General features: G+C 50.3%; 2 protein-coding genes across 2 annotated transcripts in view; one reads left to right on the top strand and one right to left on the bottom strand.

The window, feature by feature from the left end:
• The window catches only part of BRME1 (break repair meiotic recombinase recruitment factor 1), a 60,535-nt gene extending 59,206 nt beyond the window's left edge, over window positions 1–1,329 (bottom strand). Inside the window, exon 1 of the mRNA XM_088473976.1 lies at window positions 1,227–1,329. The gene's annotated coding sequence lies outside the window, so the exon portion shown is untranslated. The remainder of the gene's footprint in view (window positions 1–1,226) is intronic.
• CC2D1A (coiled-coil and C2 domain containing 1A) lies at window positions 1,313–24,347 on the top strand. Its single transcript, XM_088473975.1, has 29 exons — window positions 1,313–1,500; window positions 8,263–8,389; window positions 8,736–8,839; window positions 9,352–9,414; window positions 10,043–10,171; window positions 10,249–10,534; window positions 10,632–10,750; window positions 10,852–10,924; window positions 11,150–11,218; window positions 11,358–11,488; window positions 11,639–11,711; window positions 11,850–12,007; window positions 12,971–13,052; window positions 13,148–13,320; window positions 13,404–13,526; window positions 15,457–15,515; window positions 15,904–16,020; window positions 16,098–16,171; window positions 16,256–16,314; window positions 16,701–16,752; window positions 16,839–16,938; window positions 17,885–17,975; window positions 20,567–20,698; window positions 21,137–21,189; window positions 21,277–21,337; window positions 21,420–21,546; window positions 22,896–22,972; window positions 23,790–23,837; window positions 23,933–24,347. The coding sequence occupies exons 1-29, from the start codon at window positions 1,450–1,452 to the stop codon at window positions 23,957–23,959; spliced, it is 2,838 nt and encodes a 945-aa protein (XP_088330101.1). The 5' UTR covers window positions 1,313–1,449; the 3' UTR covers window positions 23,960–24,347.
• Window positions 24,348–25,825: the final 1,478 nt, after the last annotated feature.

The raw sequence follows: 25,825 nt of genomic DNA, 5'->3' as shown, positions 1-25,825 counted from the left end.
TGTCACAACCGTTTTTGGTTTGAGTGTCTCTTCCTGCATCCGCGATCCCATACGCAGTGAAAATGGCTCCGGCGTCTCACTTCCGGCAGCCATTCCACACGACCATAGGGTTACTCAGAAGTCCAATAATCGGCTGATCTGCGTCTTTGTGTGCAGCAGCTTGGATTTCCGAAGCCGCCGGTGGATGTCAGAGTGAAAATTCGGGGCAGCGGCAGCGACAACTGCATCTTTTCGCACAGCGGCTCGCCACACGTTCACAGCTGCAGCATTGGCATCCGCCATGACGTGTTATTATTGCACATCTTCTGATTTTCCCAGCTCATCGCACTGCTTAGTCTGCAGAGGGGTCTCCTGGAAGCGGAGGGATGGGTGAGCACCGTAGTGTGGGCCTGACTAATTGGGGGAATGGGTGCAGAGCCGAAGCATTGTGCAGTGCTTGCTGTGTAAATGAGTGCTGCATTTTTGTGATGGGTACTGGGCAGGGAGGGACTGGCGCTGAGGATCAGCCCTGGCAGTCCGCCCTGTGCGCACGCCTTAGGTGTGCTTGCAAAGGGGGTGTGATTAAGTGTGAAAGTGGGCGTGCCACAAGTCAAAGGGGCCTGGCCTCGCTGCGCGCCCCCGTCTCTTCCCGGGCCGAGCAGAGCGCACCTGCCCATCACTGCCGCCACCCCTTCCCCTGAGCTCATACCATGAACTCCGGCAGGGGTACCTCCAAAAACCGGAAGGTGACGGCTCAAGCCGGCCCGGAGGCCATCAGCCCTTCTGGCATTTGCCAGCCTGGCCCTGGATAATGTAATGGAGGTGCTGATGGGTGAGGTGCAGATTACATTCTCAGATCCCAATACTCTATGCGGGTACACCAATTACCCCTTCCTGAATGAATGACGATATGTAAGGGGATCTGCTAAATGCCACATGTGATGTCATAAGAATGACATAATGTGTATGCTGCTATGACATGTGATGTCATAATGTGCATGATGACACGTTTGATGTTACAAGACGCGTACGATGTAATAAGACACCTGTGTGAAGCCATATCAGAAGCGTGTTATATAACAGGACACGTGACGTAGTAGGACACCTGTGTGACGTAATAAGACACCTATGTGATGACATCAGGCAGCTGCCAGTGACCGTGCAGTAGTACAGGCAGCAGTATGCTCCCCGGTATAATATATATATATATATATATATATATATACACAAAACCCCCCAACCCTCACATCACTCTCTCTCTCCTCCAGTCAGCGCAGATCCCTGATCCTCCCTCTCCCGCCCTGGGCGGCGGCGCGTCACCTGTCACCTGTCACAGTCACATGACGACAGAATGGCTGAGACAGGGAGAAGGCGGCGCGGGGGTTGCCGGGAGATGTAGTCCCGCACCTGTCACGTGACTCTGGACGCGGAAGTAGCCGGTGATTTCTCTCGGGTTATTCGGTTCTGAGGATGAGCGGTCGGAGAGAGGGTCGAGGCGGAGGGAGACCGGCGGCTAAGGGGGTGAGAGTCACACTGTGTGTTGCCTGACTCTGTCCTATCCTGTACCTACCTGCCCAGATCTCACCCTGTACCTACCTGTCACTGGCCTATCCTGTACCTACCTGCCCAGATCTCACCCTGTACTTACCTGTCACTGTCCTATCCTGTACCTACCTGCCCAGGTCTCGCCCCTACCTGTCACTGTCCTGTCCCTACTTGCCCAGGTCTCACCCTGTACCTACCTGTCACTGTCCTGTACCTACTGCCCAGGTCTCACCCTGTACCTACCTGTCACTGTCCTGTACCTACTGCCCAGGTCTCACCCTGTACCTACCTGTCACTGTCCTGTACCTACTGCCCAGGTTACTGTCCTATCCTGTCCCTACCTGCCCAGGTCTCACCTTGTACCAACCTTTCACTGTCCTGTCCCTACCTGCCCAGGTCTCACCATGTACCTACCTATCCTGTACATACCTGCCCAGATCTCACCTTGAGCCTACCTGTCACTCTTATCCTGTACCTACCTGCACAAGTCTCACCTGTCCCTATCCTATCCTCTACCTACCTGTCCAGGTCTCACCCTTACCTGTCCCTGTCGTCACTGTCCTGTCCCTACCTGCCCAGGTCTCACCCTATACCTACCTGTCACTATCCTGTCCTGTACCTACCTGTCCAGGTCTCACCCCTACCTGTAACTGTCCTGTACACACCTGCCCAGGTCCAACCTGTACCTATCTGTCACTGTCCCGTCCCTACCTGCCCAGGTATTGCCCTGTACCTATCTGTCACTGTCCTATTCTGTAACTACCTACCCTGGTATCACCCTGTACCTACTTTCCCAGGTATCACCCTGTACCTACCTGTCACTGTCCTACCCTGTACCTACCTGCTCAGATCTCATCCTGTACCTACCTGCCTAGGTCTCACCCCTACCTGTCACCTGTCCTGTACCTACCTGCCCAGGTCTCACCCTGTACCTGTCACCTGTATTGTCCCTACTTGCCCAGGTCTCACCATGTACCTACCTGCCCAGGTCACTGCCCTATCCTGTACCTACCTGCCCAGGTCTCAACCTGCACCTACCTGTCACTGTCCTGGCCCTACGTACACAGGTCTCACCAGGTACATACCTGTCACTCCTGTACCTACCTGCCCTGAGATCACCCTGTACCTACTTGTCACTGTCCTATCCTGTACCTACCTGCCCAGTTCTCACCCCTACCTGTCACTATCCTGTCCCTACCTGCCCAGGTCTCACACTGTACCTACTTGTCACTGTCCTATCCTGTACCTACCTGCCCAGTTCTCACCCCTACCTGTCACTGTCCTGTCCCTACCAGCCCAGATCTCCCCCTATACTTACCTGTCACTGTCCTATCCTGTACCTACCTGCCCAGGTCTCACCCTGTACCTACGTGTCACTGGCTGACCCTGTACCTACCTGTTTCTGTACCTGCCTGTGACTGTGTCACCCTGTACCTGCCTGTCACTGTGCCTACCTGCCCATGTCTCACCCTGTACCCGCCTTGTCACTGTGCCACCCTGAACCCGCCTTGTCACTGTGCCACCCTGAACCCGCCTTGTCACTGTGCCACCCTGTACCTGTCACGGTGCCACCCTGTACCTGCTTGTCACTGTTATCCTGTACCTACCAGTCATTGTGTCTATTTACCTGTGTGTCTCCTATGTGTCACTTGTATCTGACTTTCTGTGTGTTATTGTGTGTATCCACATGATTGCATCCCCAGTGTGTGTTTATAAAGTCTTTGACCAGGAATAAATATATTGTGTCACCTTTTGCTGTGAGTTGTGTCCTGTACCCACATGAGAAAAAATAGTAACCCTTGCTCATAGAAATGGAACTTCATAAACATTGCTTATATAAAGCCTGTTGCTGTTACCGATCGTGAACTGTGTGTTGTAGGATGGATGCATGGCAGTCTGATCTCCTTGGGACTAAGGGCCTGATTCGGACGTGGGTGCAGCCGCCAATGTTTTCAGTCAGCTTTTGTCCAAGCCACATTGCGCGTGTCCCGATGGTGACCGCGGGGGCCACAGAATGAATTTGGACGCAGAGAGAGACAATTTCAGTGAGCGCTTCTGGGTGGTAACAGGGGTCGGCTAGCCAAACGCGGGGGCGCCGCAGACAGCGACTGCATCTTTTTTTTCATTTACACTGGCGGCCATGTTTCCGACGGACATTCTGAGCAGTCTCATACCCCTTTTCCACCAAAATCCTGGGTCCGACCCAGGATTTGCAACACGTTTCCAAGCCGGGTCAGACCCGGGATTTACCCCATTTCCACTGCAGCGCTGACCTGGAAATATCCCGGGTCGACACCATTCACACTGCACACGGGTGCGGTGCCGGCGCTTGGAGATGATGTCATCACCAAGCGCTGGAAAGTGGAAACTCCAGCTCTCCCCTGAACGCCAGACCGGAGTGGACCGGCAACCAGGGGAGGGGGTGTTCTTTCAGGGAGACGGGCAGGGAGAGATTACAGCCCCCCCATATGAATTGGGGATGGGGTAAAAACCGGAACGGTCCGGACCATACAGGGAGGCGGTAATCTCTCTCTCACAGACCACTACCCCATACCACCCAATCACCGTGCTGGAAACGGGTCTCTGGTCGGAAGACCCGGGTAACCTATTTCTACTGAGCCTGATAAGGGTTTTACCCGCTAAATACCCTGCTCGATACCCAGGAACAAATCCCGGGATCTTTTCCTTGGAGCCTTTCACACTGAGCCACTACCTGGGTTGACAAGGCAATAACCCGGGTATTTTGGCCAGTGGAAAAGGGGTATTAGGGCTGCTGTAATGTCCGGTGGTGCGACGCAGTTGCGGGTACATTCACCTCTGTATCAGGCCCTAAGTGAGCCACAGTAAGTAAACTATCAGCTATTGGAGCTGCTAATAAACACAGGATATCTTCTCGAGAGCAAGTGACACAGGATAGGTAAAAAAATAAAATAAAAAAACAGTTAAGATTATAAATGGGGCTTTTGTTTTTTTTTTAAATCCCACCGGTGTAGTGACAGATTAAAACAAAATTGAAACCCAAGCACGTCATTGTGTAGTATTATTTTCTCAGTAACCAATGCACATTAAGGCCCTCATTCAGAGCCGGACGCTTTGAGCAGAGCGCACGCTCTGAATGAGGGCCGTCCTCCATAACTATGGAGCGTCGTCCTGGACGCTCGTATAGCTGTGGGTCACCACCCACAGCCTATACGAGCGTGCAGATTGATGGCCGCGATGGTCTTGACCATCGCGACCATCGCCACTGCGTACAGAAGCCTGCGGTTGAGTTTCTCAACCGCAAGGCCCTGGAGTGATTTTGGCTCTATCAGAGCCAAAATCACTCCCACTGACATCACTAGTGATGTCAGTGGGCCGGCTTCTGACGGGAGGCGTTCCCTTGGGAACGCCCCCGTCAATCAACATCGACAGCACGCCCCCTTTGATCAGACACAACGAGCGAAGGAAAGTCCTTCGCTCGTCGCGTCTGGCGCATGCGCATGACGGAGCTCCCTCCGTCGTGCGCATGCGCAGTGCACGCCATCGACCCACTTGCGAGCGGACAGCCGCTCGCGAGTGGGTCTGAATCAGGCCCTAAGTCAGTCCTAGCGTAGGAGCATTAGTGAGCGCGCTTCTCGTCTGATCTTAGAAGGGCTAATAATACATGTTCGCCATAGAATGGACCAAATGCTGCAGGACAGAAAAAAATGATCAGACTCTTAGCTGTGAGCTGCTGACCGAGAATGAAGTCACGGAAGTCGCAGATAGCCGCAGCTTGTGAATTACCTATACTAATAATATATATATATATATATATATATATAACCACTTGGGGTCCGCTATCCAGATGATTATATGGATCTGTCGGCATTAGAGCTCCGCATATAGTTGGAAATCATTTGAGTGGATGATATAGATTATGTTGCCCATTCCAAAAGATCATTAATGCCACTAATCCCTATATTCAGTCATATATGCTCTTATTCAAAAACATTATTAGAAATCCTTAAGCATTGCAGTGACAAATGTTTATAAACCACCTTACAGAAGTTTGACATTTCTCGGCAGGTGGCAGATTTAAGTGACTTGTTCCAGAGGGATGTAGTCAGGAAGCCGACGGCCGCCTGTCATTATCCATACGCCGGGAGCCCGACGCCCGGCATACCGAATGTAGATAAGCTGGGCACAGACAGCCGCGGCGGGGGGGGGGGAGTTTAGGTTTTAGGGCTCCTGGGGGTTAGGCACCCGCCCGGGAGGGTTAGGTCTAGGCTAGGGGAAGGGGCGGGGTTAGGGTTAGGCACCCGCCCGGGAGGGTTAGGTTTAGGCTGCGAGGAAGGGGGGGTTAGGTTTAGGAACTTAGGGGGGGGTTAGGGACTTGGCGGGGAGGTTAGGTTTAGGTACCCCTAAGGGAGGGTTAGGGGGTAGAATTAGGTTAGTGCGGCTAGCGGTAATACCTACTACTCCCGTTCCAGAAATGGAGAAGGAAGAGCATCCAGATTCCCCATTGACTTTAGGACCCATTAGCCCCGGCCTCTAGAAGTAGAAAATAGGTGATACGTTTTATAGAAGAATAAAGGCAGCGTATACTGTACGTCTGGTATCCAGGAACAGCCAACCTAGATCAGATACCATACCGCTATGGTAGGCATTATGGTTACAGGCAAAATAAAATGTCAGATTGGGTTGTAACATGTGTCTAGCTGTCCAAGAGAATTTGGGGACTGTACCATAAACTATATCCCCCTAGACTATGATGTCATTAGCATCTATTGCGTGGGTGGTGCACATTTTGGCCATGGTAGGACTTGTTTCTGTATGCAACCTAAACAAACGGGCAGGCTTACGCCTGAACCCAAATATTTATAGCCTAATTGAATACTGATTAGTCTCGAGAACCGGCATTCTCTGACTTAACAGCGTGTTGAATTGAATCGTCCCAGGAGCTCCCTCGCGCTGAATTGAATCGCGGCCATTAACTCTTATCATATCATATATCAAATATTAACTCTGGCACCAAACCAATCAACAAAAATGTTATTCTGGCCTTCAAGAGATAAGTGTTTTGTTCCATTTAATCACTAGTTCCTCTGTATTATGGAAGTGCCTACTATCCAAGGAGGCACTGGAAGGCAGTATACACTGTCTGCTGACACTTTAAGGACAATTACAGACTGTTACAACAGGTTCCAAACAAGGGGAAAATAATGTTATTGTTTACCTAACTTCAGTTATGTTTTAAGTTATTAAATTTCATGGTTTCTCGTGTAAATGATGTATGCGGTACAACAGTAATCGAACGTCAACTTCATTATTTTTTTTCCTACTCTATGAAACAGAGGACCTCATTCAGAGGTCTGAATGAGGGCGGCCGCATCTATTTTCTAAGCCGGCCTCCTGGCCGCTTGCTAGGCTGTGGGTGGCCACCCACAGCTTTAGCGAGCGGCCAGGTTGATGGCCGTCGCGACCATCGGGGCTTGCGACGAGACCCTTGTGGTATGGTCTCGTCTGCCGCAAGCCCCAGTGAGCTTTCGGCTCTATTAGAGCCGGAAGCTCACCACTGACATTACGAGTGATGTCAGTGGGACCGCCCCCAAACAGCAGGCATTCCGTCAGGAATGCCTTTGTTTGGCAAGCCCCCCCCCCCGCCCCGCCTATAAAACGGTGCGAGCTGTCGATCACCATCGACAGCCGCCCCTTTTGTAGTAAGCCCCGGAGCGAGAGAATTTCTCTCTCGCTCCGGGGCTTGCGCACACGCAGTGCGGCTGCTGCTCGTGCGCAGGGCCTCTACATCGACCCGCTTGCGAGCGGGTTTGAATGAGACCCAGAGTACCATGCTGATTTTTTTTTTTTGTGGTGGTATACCTTTGTCAAGCACCTAAGAAAAAAAAAAAATTGGGATATCTAATTTTAATTTAACCTAGTGTTTTTGAATTCTGTTCCAAAATCTTGAATTTTTGATGTAATTCAAAACATAAGGCTGATAAAGTAATTTGGTTTGGATTCGGGAGGAAAAGTAACCTTAGTGGTCCAGATTTCATGGTGATACCTTAATAAACACCCATGATACTTCAAATTAATAAATAAGCTGCGATTAGTAAATCAATATTTCGGAAACTAACGGTCAGACAGTCGAGATATATGGCAGAAATAGTTTTTTTTTTTTTACATCCTTAAGTAAAAAAAAATTCATAAAAATCTGAGATTGGTGACGGACACACCTGGTTGAACTAACGTGGAATGGCCTATATTGTTTTCTCAGCAAGGTTGCACAATGGAGGGAAGTGCTGGAAGGATAAGTTGTTTGATACAGGGTTATCTCAATAAACGTTTATTTTATTTTTTGTTTAGTGGCTCTTTCAATTGATGTCTTATTTATATATCCCAGATGTATCAAGAGTTTGTGGTCAGCCAGGGGGCACAGATCTAGGTGGCCCGATCACATGACGGCCAGTCCATGCAGCAGCAGATGACCACACGGTAACGTTGGTCCTCTACTGACTGAATTCACAGGCATGCTGGGATTGCATCCGGATCATTTCGTGCCCACCCGCTAGGGGCCCACATAAACCTCAGAATACAATCCGGTCCTCATCTGGTGCTTCAGGTTCTAGCACCATTTTATGAAATAAGCCCCAGTGCGTAAACGCTTTTGACCGGTGTCTCCACTTCCAGTCCCTTTCCCGAGGAACCTGCTCAAAACCCTTTTCACCATGTATTGCCACTTTCTTTGTTTCTCACGTTGTGCTCTCTCTCACGCAGGCCCCGTTCCTTCTGGGGGGTTTCCCTGAAGCTGGCGACTCGGACGACGATGGAAATTTGGAAGCAGAGCTCTTGGCTATCACCGGGGGGAACAGAGCAGCAAATAAGGGGACCCCCAAAGGAAAAAGTGGGTGCTATAAGTATATTGTATCTTTTAAAGTGCACCCCTCCGGTTGCTATAGCCTTACAGGCCCTGCCAGCCTCTGCCCAGGCGGCACATACTGTATGTTCATAACTTTATATCATACTTTACTTTTTCAGTTATTTTTATCTTTCTGAGTTGTCCTCTCCATATCTTATTTGTTATTATATAGTCACTGTAGAAGACCTCATTTGATGACCTGATTATTTCCATGTGGTGTTATGCATGGTTGGGTCACCCACAATAACTCCATGCTTATGTCGCCATTGTCAGTGAGATTTCTAGATGACCGCGTTTCTGTCACTTAATAATGTTTTTTGACGCGTTTCAGCCCCTCTCCCCATGGAGCACGTGGAGCGGATGGCAGCTCTGTGCATGCAAGACGTTGAGGACGAGGATGATGAGGATAATCTGGAAGATGATGAAGATTTGTTGGTAAGAGATGGAAAGAACAGGGGGTCTCGATGTTCGGGAGAGGCCACGTAAAAGTTTTATTGTGTAATTAGGGGGGTCCACTTTTAGACAACCTTAATTTATTGGCTTGTACAGTACTTGCCGTTCTGTTTACTAAATACTGCATGTTTTTGGGGGATGGTTTCTGTGTCTTTCACCAAAGCTCCACTACAATCCTGGTACAGATTTGTATTTTTTTAAAACAAAATTAGAAAACAGGAGGCGAGAGAAATTACGCTGGTTTAGTAGAAGATGCAGGATGAAAATGTTTTTAAAATTCATGGTTAACAAGAAGTATTGTGTGGTTTAATGTCCACATTTTATGAGAAAGGGCTTCAGAAGTTACAAGGTGTTTCCCCCTGTACCAAAGATGAAAAGTAACAGAGAGGATATTGGTGTAATGAAGACGTTCTATGTAGGTGGCCATCCCAACATGGCGGGGGGTTGATCTATAAGCTAAGAACTAATTGTCAGCTCTTGTTACCACGTTACAGGCAGAGTTGGACGAAGTCTTGGGGGAGGAAAAAGAGCCAAAGATGACATCACCCCCTACACAGGTAATTGGGGTCCTTATACTCCATTTACACTTTCCAAAATGTGGTCCTGCTGTCACAGGTTGGGGGGGGGTCCAGTGGTGGGTCCAGTCCCTAATACATTGATGGATACATTCTCATGATTACTGTTTCATTAATAAGATTCAGTATAATTGTTCTCCCAGATCTTCATTCTATCATATATGACCAGGAATCCAGTATTGTACCTTTACTTAAACCCCATCCCCGCTCACACAAATCATCCCCGACTGCACATACATGGTGAAAGGACACCACCGTTGAGATATTAATTTCCACCCTCCGCCTAGCAGGAGGAGCCCCGGGAAGTAATGGCTGAATACAGCACCGCTACAGGCGGAAGTTGAGGGTGGGGTCGTGAGCATGGGGACCAATCTGGAGATGCAATCAAGAGCATGTGGCCTGTGATTGGTCCTCCAGCTCAATTCGCAAAGCCCCACCCCCTCCTTCCCTGTGCAGGCATTTAAAGATGGTGATCTTTATTGATTTCTGTGCTTTTAGCAGCTCCGGGTTTCCGGGTGGAACTGTGGATGGTGTATGGGACAACTAGGGTTCAGCTTGTTCTGTCACTGGGTATAGATGGTGCTTTACTTAACTCCCTATTTTCCCTCAGACCACCCCATCCGCAACGGGCATGGAGAGCACGCTGACAGAGCGTCTGGATAACTATAAGCAAGCTTTGACGAATGCCAAACAGGCCGGAGAGTCCAGCAAAGTGAGGAGATACGAGAGAGGCGTGAAGGTAGGCTGAGCCGCAGCCTCTACTATATGTTCCCACCACTAGTTTCCTTGTCTCACCTTCTGCTCTCTATCCACCAGACTTTGGAGGACTTGTTGCGTACTGTCAAGAAGGGTGGGTCTGTGTCTCCTGAGGACATCCCCCCTCCGGTAGCTGTGGGCACCAGTACTCCTGTACCCAAGCCTGCTATTCTCATTACGCCCAGTCCTCCCATGGATCCCACACCCGCAGTGAACGGCATAGTCCAGCAGGCGCCTGTAATGGCCAGAGCCCCTCCCCCGGTGCCAGTGAAGCCTCAGAGTCTTCCACAAGCTGTGACCTCGGCGGCACCGGCCCGATCCTCTGCTCCAACCACTCCTAGCCCAGGTAGCTGGAGCCGTGCACGTGTGTCGCAGCAGTGGTGAAACGTGACATCTCTCTCCTCCTTGTTTGCCTATGAGCTGGGTGATGTCTGTCATTGCAGGATCCGACGGAAACAAGGCTCAGGTCCTGGAGCGGCAGAGGGAGTACAAGCTGGCAGCTCTGCATTCCAAGCAACAAGGAGACTCCGAGCTGGCCAGCAAGTATTACCGCATTGCCAAGGTGACCACAAGTGCTATCGCTATGACCAGGCTCCGGCCTGCAGACTCCCTTCTCCAACCTACCACCCTGAGCTTATACGCTCACTGTCCTCTCTCTTGCAGTCTCTGGATCCCATGCTGTCCACTGTGGATTCCGGGCAGACCGTGGATTTGAACAGCCTCCCACCATCGCCAGGTGAGACGTCCCTGTTTGGCGTCACAGGTTCTTCGTTGGATTGTATTTGAACAGAGCTTCATCCTATAAATGCCTCCTGTGGAAACTATGGCAGTAGAAACTTGTGTAGCTAGGCCGGAATCTCACTGTCTAGTGCAGAAGTGATGTATAACAGACAACGTTCAGTATATTGATCTTTGAATGATCTTCTTTATTTCCGACATGCACGTGTGATTTCTACAACAGATCAGTTGACTCCAAATAAGACATTGGTTCCCCAGTCTCCCGTGAGCACGGAACCTGCCTCTTCCCCAGGTAAGTTTTGTGCCCCCTCTGCTGGCCATACTGTGGTACTGTCAGTCTCACATATCTGTGTTATGTATTATTACAGCAGGACCACGGCATTTACGTTAACTCCCTCTCCCATAAACCGTGTGTTGTCTTCTGCCTGCAGGTCCGCCCCCGCCTCCTAAAGACACCCTGGATGCTCTGCAGCAGCGGATGGAGAGGTACCGCAGTGCCGCCGAGCAGGCGAAGGGGAAGGGAGACGATCGCAAGGCGCGGATGCATGAACGCATTGTGAAGGTGAGAGCGGGAGGCGGGAATCTGGACCACACCCGCAGTTACTGTGCGCTTACACAGCTCTGTGACTGCCAGTTACACACAGATGCTGGAACGTTGCTTTGTGCTGTGTTATACGCTGTACGTTTAATAGGCTTGTTCTCCTTCCCGCAGCAATACCAGGATGCCATCCGTAGCCACAAGGCTGGGAGACAAGTCAATCTGGCAGAATTGCCTGTGCCACCAGGTCAGTAGGGACAAAAGATCTGGCGCTACTGGGGAAAGGTCTGGTAAATCGGAGAACGGGATTGCTTGGAGGAGCGCTCAGTGGCCTATCCCTCCCTCCGCAGTCCCATACCACTCATCACCACTTCTCTCTTTATAGGTTTTCCTCCCATCCAGGGAACAAACGAAGTTCCGCAAGAGCAAAGCCTGGTTGGTGTATTGGAGACGGCCATGAAGTTGGCCAATCAGCAGGATGGAGGTGGCGATGATGATGACGACGATGATGATGAAGGGAAAATGTCCGCAGGGTTGCAGAAGGTACGGCTCGCTGGTCACCCCAAACTCCCTGATTTCTATTAAGCAACCTGACTTCCATGCCTCGCACCTGCAGACATTTGCCTTAAAGGGGCTCTCATCCATGTACACTAGCAGGCAAAGGGGCCAAAGACACCGCTCCCTAACTGTGTTTGTGGCCTGGACTGAGGGATGTCCAGCATATAATTTGTGCTTAGTGTATTCTTTAATCTGATTGTTTTGAAATACAGAACCATTTCCCGGAATCGGTATGGAATACCGACGGAGGAGATGCCGGCTGTCAGTACACTGACAGTGACATCCCGATGGTTCAAATCCCGACAGGGGAACGGTAAGTAATGTTCCCCTGTCCTATTTACCGCCTAACCCTCCTTTTTTGTACCCTAACACTAACCCGCTCTACCCTGCACCCTAACCCTCCCGGTAAGTGTCTAAACCTAACTCTCCCCCTTAGTGCCTAACCCTAACCTCGCCCCGCTGGTGCTTGAACGTAACCCCCCTGTCTGGAGCCTAACCCTAACCTCCCCTCTCCCAGAGCCTAACCCTAAATTCACCTGGGGTGCCTAAACCTAATCCTCCCCCGCTGCTGATACTTACCTTGCCCCGATCTCCTTACGATCGGGCTGCCGGGATTTCGGCGTCTGCATCCCCAGTCATGTCGGGATTCCGGCGCCGGTGTTCTCTCGGTGATCAGGATTCATGCGCCGGGATTTTGGCACCCGGCATCCCGATCGTCCGGGATATTAACCACATCCCCATTTCCCTTGCATTACTTTTCATTAATGTCCCAGTAGGATTACATTTTTGTGTGGGAGCCATTTTGTGGAGGCGAGCCGATACTGGTGATAGTAGATTATCTATTCTCTGGTAACATCACTAAATGAATAGGTGTCATCTTACAAAATGGCTGATTGTAGTCTGTAGACAACAGCTTTTAAGCTCTATATGGTGTCTGTTTCCTTACAGCCCGCCCCTCGCGCAGGACTAACGCCGCAGCCAGCAGCACCCAAGACCTCTCCCTCAAAGAGCCCCAAACTGTCCGGGAAAGGTTTGTGTCCAATATTTTCTCTTTTCTACCACCACCCCTCTGATCTGGCCTATTCCCCCACAATCCTTCTCTTTGTCATCCACCATCTTGTGCAGCCGCCCAGCAGCTTCAGTTTCTGGAAGGGAGAAGGAAGCAGCTAATGGCTGCCGCCCTCCGCGCTAAACAGCACCGGGACATGGAAGGAGCCAAAATGTACTTGCGTCAGTCCAAAGGCCTGGACCCCATGATAGAGGCTGCGCGGGGAGGCCTGCCTGTAGATATTACCAAGGTAAACATGGCCGCTGAGCGTTGGTGACGTTAGCTGTAACCTCCTCTCCGCGCGCGAGCTGACTCTTCACACTGTCCTTACAGGTACCACCAGCCCCGGTAAACCAGGAGGATTTTAATCTGGACCAGCAGCGTAGAGGGAGCGTCCCCGCCCAGAGCAGTGACAAGTATAGCAAACTGATGGAGCAGCTGAAGAAACAGCACGAGGTAGGGGGGCCATATTGGGAAAGGCGCAAAATGTACTTCTCATCTAAACATGGTAAAGGTCAGGGCCGTAGCTAGGTAGTGCGGCCGGTGCCATCGCACAGGGCACCACAGGTCAGGGGCGCTGTTCGGACCTGTCAAATTTCTGTTTATCATTCTTGCTTGTAGCTTCCTCTTATTTCATCCCCAGCATCTCCTGACCTCCCCTGTCTCTTCCCCATGAAGCCATGGCCCTTTTTTGGGTGCATTATGTCCCTTTGAAAAATGAGGGGGCGCCAATGCTCTTTCTGGCACAGGGCACCAAAAAGTCTAGTTACGGCTCTGGTAAAGGCAGTCTTTCTGTGGGCTGTACCAATACTCAGCCTGTCAATTCCACTGGAACTAATGACATCACTGAGTGGGGAAAAAATGATCATTTGTAAAGGGTAACTATGTCCAAATACCCAAGTCCTAAAACGTAATTTTAGATGCAGCTCAACGAGTTACACTAAAATTCCTAGTTCTTCATCCTGGGATTTGTCATGTCCCTCCCGGCCAGTTCTTATACTCGTGTGATCAAATTGGACGCTGGTCCCGGTTCCTGGATAAAAGTCATATTTATTTCATAGGCCCAAACATGTTGTTTTTTTTGACGCGTTTCAGTAGTCTGAGCATGTTATTGTATTCAGTCTTCATTTCCCATTTTTACAAACTGCCCTCCATTTAAAATGGGCTGTTTTAGTACAGGCTTGTAGCCTATAATCAAATCACGAGAATACTCACAGCAGCACAGAATATTTCAGGATAGGAGTGGTGTGATCTCGCGTGAGGCAGTGACCTGAAGTCTTGTTGGTGAGGTCAGGGCTGTTTGTGGCCGGGGAAGTGTCTGAGACTGAGCACGGGCAGAACTACACTTTGTGTTTAAGGGGGGTGGGCATTTTCCAAAACCCTCCTACCGCGACTAGTCACATAACACATTACTGCTCAATCAAAATCTTTCCTCTGTCTGGATCTGCCACTGGGATCTAGATAGTGGAAGGCACACTCAATAGCTGTGTGAGGTTTGCAGTGCAAGATGGCCGTGGTGTCAGACGCACAACAACCTAACCTCCAACATGACACGTTCCAAATTGCTCTGCTCCTGGATTTCCCACCTAATTTATTATTGCAATCACCGGTGCTGAACTAGTTAATAGATGAGACAGGTGTTTCACCACAGGTGGCAGCAATCATACATTAGGTGGGAAGTCCAGGAGCAGAGCATTTTGCACTGGGTGGAATGGGTCACGTTGGAGGGTCAGCATCAATAAGAAGCTGAGCTCAGGCAGCCATCTTGTCTGTTGTTTAGTTTCATGTAAAGGTTCCCATCATACTATAACTATACTGTATATGTTTGCATGTGGTAATTTTTTATTTTTATTTGTAGCATGCATTTTATGACCATCAAAAGTTATTTGTTTTAGTTATTTTTAATCTACATTGACATTTCTAATCGGTAAAATATGGTGCATGTGTATTAGAGCAACTTTGTATGATCCTTAGGGAAAAGTAGTGACCTGGCTGGGATCTGTCTTTGGAGGGTACACATCTGCAGATTTACAGAGCTCTCCTGCCCTCTGCTGATCATATTGCTGTACTGCACATGTAACTCCAACTGTAATGAAGACAAACATTATATGACTGTCCCATTACTCTGATTTGTGGATTTGGCGTGTGGCTTTCATTAGTGGTCAGTGTTGGAGAATGTTTTTCCTCTTCGTCATCACTTTGGCAATCACTCGTTCTAGATTTTCTGTTCATTCAGACACCTCTCTACCCTGATGGTTTGCAGTGACCCGTCCTCCTAATCTGATTACCCCATGTGCTTCCCGGGGGTGTGCTGATAGCCAAACATCCTATTAGTTACATTCACGTTGTTGGTGTAATGACTTTCTCCTGTCTCCTCTTTTCTCAGATGTGTATGTCGTCTTCTCAGCAATTTACTCACCTGGGAAATATCACGGAGACCACAAAGTGAGTGCTCGCTGTGCTGCCTACGTGCTACTGCTGGCATTGGCACTGCTTATAACAACTTAACAAGGCAGGGGAACGAACCAGCACCTCCCGCTCAGGGGTGCGCAGTGCCGGGCAAGGAGATCCGTTCCTGACCGGGTGACCACGGACATAAATTGCATTTAAATTCAGGCGGATCGGCGATCTGGCTCCGGACCACCCGTCAGCCAGACTGCAGATCCGCCTGGATTTAAATGCAATTTATGTCCACAGCCGCCCGGTTCACCCCACGGCTGTAAAGCCGCTCAGAAAGCGCGCCTCTCCAGCCGGTGCCCCCCCTGCAATGCTGACCCCGAGGACTGCAATTCATATTTTCATTTCTTTCTTTCGGTCTCTCCCAACGGAATAGGTATGAGAAGTTAGCGGAGGAATGCATGCAGTACATCGACATAGTGAAGCAGGCTCACTTACGGGGTCTCCCTGTGCCTCGCGGCCACTATGAGGAGCGGACGATCAGCGTTGTGAAGTGAGTATGTCTGTAAGGTGAGCTGGTTTGTACCTGGCTCCCCCAGCCACATCCTGACTCTGCTCCGTCTCCTGCAGGATCTTTCCAGACCTGACCAATACGGATCTCGTGCTGCTTGTGAGCAAAGCGGTGAATTTACCCACCCCCGCAGGTAGTCCCCATCGTCTCTTCCGTCATTCCCTCTGTGCTTCGTCTCTCCCGTAACCTCCTCTGATACAGCGCTGTGTGTTTGCAGGATCATCTCCCAGCGATATGGATACCTTCGTGCGCTTTGAATTCGCTTATCCCAGTCTGGTAAGACGGAGAGGAGAGTGGCTGCCGTGTATTCACATAACTGGGGCGCCCTTCACCTTTATTCTTCCTTTTTGTTTTAATACATGAGCGTCGCACATAATGTGAGTTGGGATGTTTTGCTCCCAGCGTGTGAGTTAACATGGTCTCTCTGGAAGGTAAAATGAGATTAGTCCCCTTATTCTGTCTTTGCTAGATACACTCTCCAATAGAATGTATCCAGCACCTACCCTTACTGCAGCTCTGTCCTCAGGGAGCTGGGAGTCCGCAGTCCCCTGTCTGTAGCCGGCCCTCCTCTAGGCATCACAAAGGGCTCAGCGTCTCCCGTTATTAGGCCTAGTCCTGGCTATATATATATATATATACATCACCCTGTTTACCTGTTGCAGGAGGAAGCTCAGAGAGATAAAACCAGTGTGCTGAAGGGAACCAACTCTCCAGGTGCGGTGGCCTCAGTGGTGCGTTGTGGTGATGCCAGATGTCTGTAGGCCTTGGTCTCACTGCACTGTCCCTCTCTCTGTCCCCAGTGTATAAGGAGAAGTTCAATCTACAGATTAATCGCAATCACCGCGGCCTGAAGAGGGCGATACAGGCAAAGGGGATTAAATTCGAAGTCATCCAGAAAGGGTAAATGAGGGGTATTATGAGCTATGGCAGATAAGTAGGTAATTAGTGGTGTTGGGGTCCTTCTATCCACTGGTTACTCATACCCTCAGAACCATCCCTTACATTCTCCTCATTTGAAGTTCATGCTATATGCCTCTTCCAACCAGTACACCTCAGAGTAACTGTCCCCTCCCGCCTCCTCCGCTACCTCTCTCCTTCTGCCTGCTCCCATCTTGCCCACCTCCTTAATCTCTCTCTCCTCTGGCACTGTTCCTTCTGCATTCAAGCATGCCCTTGTCTCCCCCATTCTTAAAAAACCTAAACTTGATCCTAACATTCTCTCTAACTACCAACCCATCTCTCTCCTCCCTTTTGCTCCAAACACCTTGAGCGTATTGTTTACAACCGCCTCACCACATCTCTTTCCTCCCACTCCCTCCTTGATCCTTTTCAGTGGCTTCCGTTCGCTCCACTCCAATGAAACTGCCCTCACGAAAGTCAGCAATGACCTCCTTGCTGCCAAATCCAAAGGCCACTACTCTCTTCTCATGCTCCTTGACCTCTCTGCTGCTTTTGACACTGTGGACCACCCTCTACTGCTGCAAATCCTTCACTCCCTTGGTCTACGTGACACTGCTCTCTTCTGGCTGTCCTCCTACCTCTCAGACTGGTCCTTTTCTGTCTCCTCTCATGGCATAGCTGGGCCCTCTACCCTCTTGTGCTTCTCCTTACTGTAATTTAATTTATCTCTTACTCCCCACTAGGACAACTAACACCTGGCTTCTTATGTGGGGGTAATGGTTGCTTATATAGCAATGTTTATTATATATGCCCGTGGACTGCTTTGTATAGTATTGTAAGTCACTGGTTACTTATTTGTTTATGTACTTTGTAAGGCGCTGCGGAACACTTGTGGCGCCATATAAATAAATGATAATTATTATCACTTTCTGCCTGGTGTTTATAGGGGGCTCTTCAAATCAGACCGTGTGGTTGGGACCGCTCACCTCAAGCTGGAGTCTCTGGAGAACACCTGTGAGATCCGGGACATTCTAGAGGTGATCCACCCTGAACTCTGTTTTGTTCTGCGCTCCTCCCCTCCCTCACTAATCTGTGTGCTCTAATCTGTGTGCTCTGCGCTCCTCCCCTCCCTCACTAATCTGTGTGCTCTGCACTCCTCCCCTCCCTTACTAATCTGTGTGCTCTGCGCTCCTCCCCTCCCTTACTAATCTGTATGCTCTGCGCTCCTCCCCTCCCTTACTAATCTGTGTGCTCTGCGCTCCTCCCCTCCCTTACTAATCTGTGTGCTCTGCGCTCCTCCCCTCCCTTACTAATCTGTGTGCTCTGCGCTCCTCCCCTCCCTTACTAATCTGTGTGCTCTGCGCTCCTCCCCTCCCTTACTAATCTGTGTGCTCTGCGCTCCTCCCCTCCCTTACTAATCTGTGTGCTCTGCGCTCCTCCCCTCACTAATCTGTGTGCTCTGCGCTCCTCCCCTCCCTTACTAATCTATGTGCTCTGCGCTCCTCCCCTCCCTTACTAATCTGTATGCTCTGCGCTCCTCCCCTCCCTTACTAATCTGTGTGCTCTGCGCTCCTCCCCTCCCTTACTAATCTGTATGCTCTGCGCTCCTCCCCTCCCTTACTAATCTGTATGCTCTGCGCTCCTCCCCTCCCTTACTAATCTGTATGCTCTGCGCTCCTCCCCTCCCTTACTAATCTGTATGCTCTGCGCTCCTCCCCTCCCTTACTAATCTGTATGCTCTGCGCTCCTCCCCTCCCTTACTAATCTGTATGCTCTGCGCTCCTCCCCTCCCTCACTAATCTGTGTGCTCTGTGCTCCCCCCCCCACTAATCTGTGTGCTCTGCGCTCCTCCCCTCACTAATCTGTGTGCTCTGCGCTCCTCCCCTCCCTTACTAATCTGTGTGCTCTGCACTCCTCCCCTCACTAATCTGTGTGCTCTGCACTCCTCCCCTCACTAATCTGTGTGCTCTGCGCTCCTCCCCTCACTAATCTGTGTGCTCTGCGCTCCTCCCCTCCCTTACTAATCTGTGTGCTCTGCGCTCCTCCCCTCCCTTACTAATCTATGTGCTCTGCGCTCCTCCCCTCCCTTACTAATCTGTGTGCTCTGCGCTCCTCCCCTCCCTTACTAATCTGTGTGCTCTGCGCTCCTCCCCTCCCTTACTAATCTGTATGCTCTGCGCTCCTCCCCTCCCTTACTAATCTGTATGCTCTGCGCTCCTCCCCTCCCTTACTAATCTGTATGCTCTGCGCTCCTCCCCTCCCTTACTAATCTGTATGCTCTGCGCTCCTCCCCTCCCTTACTAATCTGTATGCTCTGCGCTCCTCCCCTCCCTCACTAATCTGTGTGCTCTGCGCTCCTCTCCTCCCTTACTAATCTGTGTGCTCTGCGCTCCTCTCCTCCCTTACTAATCTGTGTGCTCTGTGCTCCCCCCCCACTAATCTGTGTGCTCTGCACTCCTCCCCTCACTAATCTGTGTGCTCTGCGCTCCTCCCCTCCCTTACTAATCTGTGTGCTCTGCACTCCTCCCCTCACTAATCTGTGTGCTCTGCGCTCCTCCCCTCCCTTACTAATCTGTGTGCTCTGCACTCCTCCCCTCACTAATCTGTGTGCTCTGCGCTCCTCCCCTCCCTTACTAATCTGTGTGCTCTGCGCTCCTCCCCTCACTAATCTGTGTGCTCTGCACTCCTCCCCTCACTAATCTGTGTGCTCTGCGCTCCTCCCCTCCCTTACTAATCTGTGTGCTCTGCGCTCCTCCCCTCCCTTACTAATCTGTGTGCTCTGCGCTCCTCCCCTCACTAATCTGTGTGCTCTGCGCTCCTCCCCTCCCTTACTAATCTGTGTGCTCTGCGCTCCTCCCCTCCCTTACTAATCTGTGTGCTCTGCGCTCCTCCCCTCCCTTACTAATCTGTGTGCTCTGTGCTCCTCCCCTCCCTTACTAATCTGTGTGCTCTGTGCTCCTCCCCCCCTTACTAATCTGTGTGCTCTGTGCTCCTCCCCTCCCTTACTAATCTGTGTGCTCTGTGCTCCTCCCTTCCATTACTAATCTGTGTGCTCTGCGCTCCTCCCCTCCCTTACTAATCTGTGTGCTCTGTGCTCCTCCCCTCCCTTACTAATCTGTGTGCTCTGTGCTCCTCCCCCCCTTACTAATCTGTGTGCTCTGTGCTCCTCCCCTCCCTTACTAATCTGTGTGCTCTGTGCTCCTCCCTTCCATTACTAATCTGTGTGCTCTGTGCTCCTCCCTTCCATTACTAATCTGTGTGCTCTGCGCTCCTCCCCTCACTAATCTGTGTGCTCTGCACTCCTCCCCTCACTAATCTGTGTGCTCTGCGCTCCTCCCCTCACTCATCTGTGTGCCCCTCTGGCTGCACTGTGCCTCCGCCCCCCTCTGGCTGCACTGTGCCTCCGCCCCCCTCTGGCTGCACTGTGCCTCCGCCCCCCTCTGGCTGCACTGTGCCTCCGCCCCCCTCTGGCTGCACTGTGCCTCCGCCCCCCTCTGGCTGCACTGTGCCTCCGCCCCCCTCTGGCTGCAGCTCTGCTGACCTCTATCTTTCCTCTACTTACCCCATAGCATCACTATCAGGGACTCCTAATGTTCCTCCCTTGTCACAGTCCGCATCTCTTTCCTAGGTGATGGAGGGCCGCAGACCCACAGGGGGAAAACTGGAGGTGTGCGTACGAATTAGGGAGCCCTTCACGTCTCAGCAGCTAAGCAGCAGCACAGAGAAATGGCTGGTTGTAGACCCCACCGCTCTTCCTCCGGTAATACTCCTCACTGGCACCCTGTCCCGTACCTGGCACTGTAGTACCCCGAGTAACTCCCCCAGTGATGTTACATCTTGTATTGTGTATGCAAACAAAGAGGTCTGGCTGCTTTGTATATGATAGACTGCTTATAGGATAGCAGCTTGTGAGGGGTTAAGAGTAGGGGTGGGCAATAAGCTGCCCCCCAGCTGTTGCAGAACTACACATCCCAGCATGCCCTGTCACATTTTTGCTATTTGGCCATGCTAAAACTGTTGCAAGGTATGCTGGGATTTGTAGTTGAACAACAGCTGGAGGGCCACGTATTGCCCACCCCTGAGTTAGCGTAATCCGGGCAGGAAAGGAGGAGAGGATACATTCCTGCTTCCATGGACCATACAGAAGTTAAATTTGCTCCCCTGCCTGAATTGATACCTCTGTCCTCCTGTCTTACAGGCACCTGCTCCAAAACCCAAACAGCCGACCCCAAGTAAATCTGCAGCCAGTAGGTGGGTACAGAGACCAGGCGATCGGTGTAACGTGACAGTCCCTGTCTTCTCTCTTCTCACCCCCATGCTGCTCCCTCTCTCTTCCAGCCCCACTACCCTGCACAGCCTGAGCGTTTTGGCCTTTGAGAAGGAGAAGTTGGAGAAGAAGGTAAGGGTCCTGCTGTGAGTGCTGCCCCATGATCACCCCTCACCCCCCCAACGCCGCTCTTATACGTCTCCGCTTCCCGCAGATTCACGAGTACAGACAGCAGCACAGAGCACCTCCCGGGGACCTCGTCACCCTGATGAACGATGTCACGCAGCGTAGCCAGCAGCAGATACAGCAGCTGCGCCAGGGAGGACCTGCTCTCCGAGCTGGTGAGACGCCATCACAGACTCTTACTAATTACCGTGGGCAGAAGCTGCAAGTGCCTGGTGCTTCTGCCCTCATCTGTCTCCGCCAAACTTTAACTCTATCAATCACTTGTCTAACAAAACTGGAAGGTCAGCGCCACCTGCTGGAAGCCCGCAGTATAATAAAGTAGGGAAAAATACAGTACCTACTAAATTTTTGTCAGATGTATTCAGGATGCTTACCACCCATGATGGGTACACACCTGTACAATCCTCGGCCCCTTCTTTCCATTCCCCACCCGTTCAAGCCATATCTTAAGAGTGTGTTTCTCGGAAGAAAACTGTTCGCATCGAATGATCAGGTTTTATGTGCAGTTTAATTTGAATCCGATTGGACAAAAGAGTGAAGTGTGTACTCCCCCTTAGACGGTATGCAGTCGGGATGCCGATGGTCTAAATGCCGCCCATCGGCATCAGGGCTGTCTAATCCCGGGAAGGGTCTAAATGCCGGCCGTCGGCATGCTGACTGTCTAATCCCGGCAAGGGTGTAATGACAGGCGTCGAAATGCTGACGCCTGTCATTTTACCTACGCCAGGGGCCCGACGCCCGGTATCCCAATCGAAGGTACGCCAGGCGTGGACAGCCGCAGGGGGGGGGGGGGGGCTCCCAGGCGGGAGTTAGAGCTAGGCAACCCCCCAGGAGGGTTAGGCTAGGGGAAGGGGAGGGTTAGGCACCCTCGGGAGACTTGTGTTTAGGCTGCGGGGCAGGGTGGGATTAGGTTTAGGCACTTACAGGGGGGGGGTTAGGCACCCCTAATGGAGGGTTAGGGGGGGGGGTTGGTTAGTGAATAGGAAAATACTTACCTGTCGGGATTAGAATGGTCTTCCAGTGTCCGGCGGTTAGTGAATAGGAAAATACTTACCTGTCGGGATTAGAACGGTCTTCCAGCGTCCGGTGGTATTTCATACCGATCCCCTTCTGACCATGCTGTTTGATGCTTCTGCCCATTACTTCTCCAGCAGTAGCGCCATCTTTGTGTCTTTCTCAGCAGATATTTTGGACAGATGGGGGGGAGAAGATCGCAAGTTATATTTTATGGGTGTGTGTGCGCTTATTGGCACTGTGATCGGGCATTCAATGCGATTTTACTTACGGTTCACTTACGTTCAGAAGTGTGATTGTACAGGTGTGTACCCAGCTAAAGCAGGAGGGAGTTTTTTTCTACAGAAGTAATTCTGAGCCATGTCCCGCTTGGTTGAGGCAGCCATCCTAACGTTCTACATCTTCCTTATCCTTCCTTCATTTCCAGATATCCTTGATTTACTTCCTTACTGTTCTCAGTAACGCTCTGCTTTGCCCTCCTCCTTTTCAGAATACATTTCTCAGCTGGAACGGTACCTGCAGTTTTATTCAGACTCTGCTCGGCGCCTGGGTCAGGAGGGAAATCGGGTAAGTGGATGGGGGGGGGGAATGGCCAAATCGTCTGGGATCTGGACACCCGCAGACATGAGATGATCAGTTGTACCGTGGTTTATGGTGGCGGCCGTGGCACTGAGACATTCCTAGCATAGACCTGTCACACAGCCTCTGTTAGTTTTGCCGCTGAGCGTGTGCTGGAGAACGCAATGGCTAATTTATGCACGCCCACAAAATGGCGTTCAAACGGTCAGACGCCTGCGTTTTTCTACCCCCCCCAAAAACACTGACCACCCGTCACTCACTTTGCGAGAGGTTCCTGTGTGCGAGATTAATCTCAATGCAATCGCTGCACGTGCGCAGTAGCAATCGCTTGTTCTGCGAAAATATCGTCTTTACGTCCGACTCTGAATCACGCCCTTTGTACGCAACTATTATTGTAGCGCTTTTTATAAATGTAACATATCTAAATGGAGTCACTGGAAATATAACTCAAAGTATTAATACGAACAGTAGTATTCATGCTGGGACCAATAGAACTTCACACTGCGGACATTCTGTTGGTTACCTAGAACCACACAGAGAATATTGGGTCATCCGTTGTGAATAAATGGAAGACGGGCTTCGCTGTTAGCATAGGTTGGGGTTCTTTACAGTAAGAGTAGTCTCTCTTGTGGCTGAAGAATATGGAGTATGGGTCTCTTCTAATAGGTCAGCATAAATGCGCTGTTGAATTGAGCCCCCTTTATATTCCCATGACATCCTGAATTGTCGCCGCGTCTGATAATACTGAGCGGAACATGCGATGTCGCCGTCGGTGTACTCATTACCCATTTATTTCACCTCACAGGACGCAGCCAAGGAGGCCTTGTTCAAGAGGAACCTTGTAGGCAATGAGGTGTGTAAGCTGGGACTGGTGCTGTGGTGATGGGGGGGATTAGGGGATTTAGGGGCCTCTCTGCCAACACTTTCTCCCTCCTGTTTTCTCTTCAGCTGCAGAAATTGAAAATGTCTAGATGAAGAAGCCTCCAGATTTGGGGTCAATTTGTTTACGTGCCCCCTTTAGAAGACGGGCACCGTGCCTTACTGCTCACACCCACACGCTCCCGTACGCCAGTGTCCCATCGGTTTTGACAATCAGACATTATACAGCACTTCCTGTGATTCTGACGCTCGGCTACGATAATGCACTTAGCAATAGGACCGGCTGTGAGTGTGCGCTTGTCCTGCAATCCATTCCTCATGCTGTAGGTGGCGTCTCTGCACCAAACCCTAACACTACAAAGTAATTGTCTGTGACCGTCCTGTGTTACTTCTCACTTGGTCAGGTGTTTACATGGGGATAACATTCATGATGCTGTAAGCAATCATCTGCTGCTGTGACCAATAAAAGAGAGCTGAAACCATAGGGCAGCCATCATTTCATCCACATCATCACCAGTCTTGTGTGTAAATGTTGTGCGCATGTCGTATGTGTGTGGCTGATTCATCTAACATGCAAATGACGTGTAACGTGTGCACTGTGTTCACCAGCTACCTCGGCTGAATATTGTACATACATATAGGTTTATGTGTAAATAGTGCTCGAACATTATGCAGCTCTGTCATCTACACACAGTGCGGGCGGCCATTTTGTCAGTGGCCTGCTATTTGTAGCCAGCCACTTGGAACCAGTGACATCACTGAGGTATGAGGCACTTTGTAAAGAGGCCGCACCTAGGGAATGGATAGTCTCCATTTTATGAATATTTCTTCTGGTACCTAGTGAAAGTACAGGCTGCATTCACAACAACATTGGTTCGGCCTACAAAATGGCTCCCTCTTTCCCCAGGTATCACTGGTTCCTGAGCACAGGCTGCTTTCTCAAGCGTATTGGTTTCAGACCACAAAATGGCCGCTCGCACTGTATGCAGGAGACTGACACTTTTAATAAATACTATGCATTGTGTAGCTACTGTATCCGTTATGTGTCAGCCTATGAGCTTGTAGACGCATTAAACAAACACTATATATGAGCCATTCAGTCTTGAATGATTATAATATGATTTGTGCAAGTGTCAACAGTAAATTATAAGCTCGACCTGTTTGCAACACAGATATTTTTAAAGGGATAAGTAAAGGCATTAATTAATATTATATATCAAACATTGTGTATTACTGAGACGAATAATATACATGAAATCGCTCTAGTGTTAATACATAAGCTGATAGGCCCAGCACACTACATCTCAGCCCCCTTCAGCGCAGAAGGTAATTATGCAATACAGGGTCAGGGGAGAAGATCTGAGCATTTCAGTTTGGGGGTTCTAGTGGGCCTTTTTAATGAAAGTTTATACTGATATAATATTTATTTTGATATCTATGGTATTTACTTGTGAATTGATTTACTCCGTTATGATCAGTAGACCAAGGCCAGCATTCTGAAACCTTTTGTTGTTGTTTTTTTGCCCACCGGGTGGCGCTGTTTTGCATTTGCCGACATTCAGTTATTTATAACCAGACTGAAAATCATTAAAATAAGACCTGTGCAAATTGGTATCCACACAATACGGATAAAATTGACTTAGTGCTATGTTAAGACAACAATAAAATATTTCTACACAAGTTTGATGGTCTTGTTTTAAGATGACTTATTTCCCAGATGTCGCAACACATGAGTAATCTGGATCCGGGCCGTAGAGAGGGGTGTGCCAGCAGTGCCCGGGGCGCAAGGCTAAGGGGGCGGCAGAATGGCTTGTATGGTACCAGAGCACGCTGCCTCAACGCTGTTTAGTGATGTCATGAAGTCAGGTGAGGCAGCGTGTGAGAATCACGGGTCTCTCTGGTCCGGAGAGCTAAATGAGCGAATATTTGGTCCAAGAAAGGTGGTGCACAGAGAGAAATGCA

This window comes from Taudactylus pleione, unplaced genomic scaffold, assembly GCF_031769625.1.
Source record: "Taudactylus pleione unplaced genomic scaffold, aTauple2 ptg000145l, whole genome shotgun sequence".
Taxonomy (NCBI): Eukaryota; Metazoa; Chordata; class Amphibia; order Anura; family Myobatrachidae; genus Taudactylus; species Taudactylus pleione.
Note: the sequence above shows the minus strand (reverse complement) of the source record. Positions and strands in the feature narration are given on the sequence as shown.